Below are 1411 nucleotides of genomic sequence, written 5' to 3' on the forward strand. Positions count from 1 at the left end.
GGGGTGCAGGACCCCGAGGCAGAGGAAGCTGTGCCAGGTGAGCAGAGAGCGACTGGACCACGCCCCCCGCCCTCGGGACCCCGGCAGCTTCCTGGGGGGACACCGTCTGCGTTCTCACCCCCCACTTTCCCCGTGGACACGAAGGGTGGGCAGACCCCACGGAGGAAACCGAAGAAGCAGGCAGCATGCACGACCCGGCCGGACAGATGGCAGCGTCCACAAGGCCTGGGGCAGACGGAGAGGCCGAGGGACGCCCGTGGCTCGGGGCCCCGTCCCTGTCCGAGGCCGTGTCCCAGGGCCTGGCCCGGCTGTGAGACCCCCGGGGAGGCCGAGGAGCTGTCCCCGGGCACCACTCATCGCTGAGGTGGCCACAGAGCAGCCATGGGACGCAGCCTTGAGGCTGAATCGCCTTGTTTACGGACCAGCATCCCACGGGCAGAGCCTCCTGGGGCCTGGCATATGTGCATGCATGCACGTGTGCACGTGTGCATGTGCGTGCATGTGTGTGCCCATGTCCATGTGTGTGCATATGTGTGCGTGTGCATATGGTCGTGTGTATGTGCATGTGTGTGCGAGTGCACACGTATGGTCACTGGTGTCATCACGCCCACCCGGACGGGGGTCCTCACTGTGGGAAGAGGGTCACAAGTGGCGTCTCTTCGCCAGGGTCTTGCCCCTCGTGGGGACAGTCAGGCAGCAAGCCACTGGAGTGCCCCCTGGAGGTCCCGAGATGGGACACTGGGGCGCAGCCGGGGAGAGCTGCTGTGTGGCCTCCAGTGACACCCAGGTGCCAATGACACCTGCCGTGGGGGCAAAGGTGCTGGTGATGGCAGGAGGGGCCGGGCCCCAGGGAAGGAAGAGGGTCCTTGGCTCACATTTTAAGGTCCTTTTGGGTTCTAGGTCACAGGAGAAGGACGGAAGTGCCCCCCACCTTCCTGCCCTGACACGCTGAGGACTCCCGGGGCCCGGGGGGCTCTCCCGGGAAGGGGGAAGGGGTGTTGCCGGTTCTGTCTGGTCTGGAGAAGCAGTAGGTGGGCCCCGTGGAGCAGCAGGCACAGGCAGGCGGGTGAGCGGGGTGCCGGGGCCCCCCTCCTAGCTGTGCTGTCAGGACGCTGTGGGGACCGCCTGGGCTCACAGCGAGGTTAGTACACCGCGGGCCGGGGAGGGGGTACCTACCCGGTGGTCCAAGCCATTCTTCCCGTGTCCTGGGAGAGGGTCAGATTTGGAATAGGGGAACCCTGAAACAGACACAGCACAGCCGTCACGCACGCGGCAGGCGCGGCCCCGTGGAGGGAGGCCAGGGTGTGGGCCGGCAGGGGACACCGGAGGGCCCGAGGATCACGCCCTGCCTCCATCCTGACCTCTGTCCCCAGGGACTGAGGAGGAAGCCAGGGAGCGGGGGGGGGGGGGG

General features: G+C 67.2%; 1 protein-coding gene across 1 annotated transcript in view; it reads right to left on the reverse strand.

The window, feature by feature from the left end:
- Positions 1-1411, reverse strand: part of ABLIM2 (actin binding LIM protein family, member 2) — a 90544-nt gene that overhangs the window by 23683 nt on the left and 65450 nt on the right. The window contains exon 21 of the mRNA XM_014533444.1: positions 1177-1238. Within this exon, the coding sequence (XP_014388930.1) occupies positions 1177-1238 (62 nt within the window). The remainder of the gene's footprint in view (positions 1-1176; positions 1239-1411) is intronic.

Source organism: Myotis brandtii, unplaced genomic scaffold (assembly GCF_000412655.1).
Source record: "Myotis brandtii unplaced genomic scaffold, ASM41265v1 scaffold986, whole genome shotgun sequence".
In the NCBI taxonomy this organism is placed as follows: Eukaryota; Metazoa; Chordata; class Mammalia; order Chiroptera; family Vespertilionidae; genus Myotis; species Myotis brandtii.